The following is a 1,652-nucleotide window of genomic DNA, read 5'->3' as shown; positions in this document are numbered from 1 at the left end:
TTCCTCGTCATCGAATTTGATAATCTAGAGTGTTCTAAATGTCCAATGATAATCTAGAAAGTGTTCTAAATGTCCAATGACAAACGAGAAATGGTTCAAAATGTCCAATTATAATCCAGTGTTCTAAATATCCAATGATAATCCAGAAAGTGTTCTAAATGTCCAATGACAAACGAGAAATGGTTCAAAATGTCCAATTATAATCCAGAGTGTTCTAAATATCCAATGATAATCCAGAAAAATACTCTAAATTGTATTTTATAAATGTTTAATGATAAAATTTATATGTTTAAATACAAACCAGAAAATCTGTTTAAAATGCCCAATGATAAACCAGAAAATGTTTTAAATGTCTAATGATAAACCAGAAAGTTTGTTTTAAGCGTCCAATGATAAACCAGAAAGTTTGTTCTAAGTGTCCAATGATAAACTTGAAGTTTTGTTCTAAAGGCCCAATGATAAACCAGAAAGTGTTCTAAATGTCCAATGATAAATCAGAAAATCTCTTATAATTGTGCGATTCTAAACCACAAAATGTTTCACTAAAATAGACATAAATTTTGAGGACATATGTTTCGCATTTAGCCTAACGTATAACCAACCCTCCATGAGATTTAAAATGATAACATTTTGTAGTAGTTCATGTCTACACAATATTCACACTTTCTTCTTACCAAAGTTTACACATCAGTCTTGCTTACACTATCTTAGACTAAGTCATTAACTTACGATAATATATATATATATATATATATATATAATAATACTACCTATGTTATCAGACGGAGCTGCGCGTTCTCGATGGTCACGTGCCTTCCATAAAAGCGATCTTACGTGTCCTTTAGTTCCCGTATGAACAGCATCCACGCTAAGGCTTCTGGGAATCTGGTAGCGCCACCAATCGGACGCAGAAGAAGTCGGAGCTTGTCTTTCCGAGGGTTGATGAAATTCATTAAGTGAATATAGTTTCTTCGTTATGTCTTTTCCTATAAGATTGTGAAGAATTACCCTCATGAAGGGATTGACATTTAAAAACTGCTCAAGGTCTCTCCTCGGCCAACATATATAACGACAAGGTTCTACTGCCGTGAGAGTAACCTGTGTAGAAAGAACACGATCATTAGTACAACAGAAAGAGGATGAATTACACAAATAGAGATTTCGTATGGATCGATTCCAGTATCGACGCAACATGACGGAATGAAAATATTGATATTTTCTTGTAACACTTGAGTCAATAAGTTTCTGTTGCTTTTATCCAACAAACAGTTGTTCTCATGGTCTCTAGTTTGTTTGTTGTAAAGGGATCGTGTATCGAAACCCGGTTTTTAGCGTTATAAGCCCTCTCACTTACTGCTGAGACACTACGAGGAAAAACGAAATTATAACTAATCATAAAAGAAATGGAACATGGTTAAATAAAGGGGTGGAAACAAATGTTACAAAGAAGTAATGGAACATAGGTAAATAAAGGGGTGGAAAAAATGTTACAAAGAAGTAATGGAACATGGTTAAATAAAGGGGTGGAAACAAATGTTACAAAGAAGTAATGGAACATAGTTAAATAAAGGGGTGGAAACAAATGTTACAAAGAAGTAATGGAACATAGTTAAATAAAGGGGTGGAAACAAATGTTACAAAGAAGTAATGGA

The 1,652-nt window shown here is 33.5% G+C and overlaps 1 protein-coding gene across 1 annotated transcript in view; it reads right to left on the bottom strand.

Annotated features, from left to right (window-relative positions):
• The window catches only part of LOC106470633, a gene marked incomplete at its 5' end in the record, with an annotated part of 10,996 nt that overhangs the window by 4,246 nt on the left and 5,098 nt on the right, over positions 1-1,652 (bottom strand). Inside the window, one exon of the mRNA XM_022399261.1 lies at positions 771-1,098. Within this exon, the coding sequence (XP_022254969.1) occupies positions 771-1,098 (328 nt within the window). The remainder of the gene's footprint in view (positions 1-770; positions 1,099-1,652) is intronic.

The sequence above is a fragment of the Limulus polyphemus genome, unplaced genomic scaffold (assembly GCF_000517525.1).
Source record: "Limulus polyphemus unplaced genomic scaffold, Limulus_polyphemus-2.1.2 Scaffold4128, whole genome shotgun sequence".
NCBI lineage: Eukaryota > Metazoa > Arthropoda > Merostomata > Xiphosura > Limulidae > Limulus > Limulus polyphemus.
The sequence above is the reverse complement of the archived record's forward strand: the minus strand, read 5'-3'. Positions and strand labels throughout refer to the sequence as shown.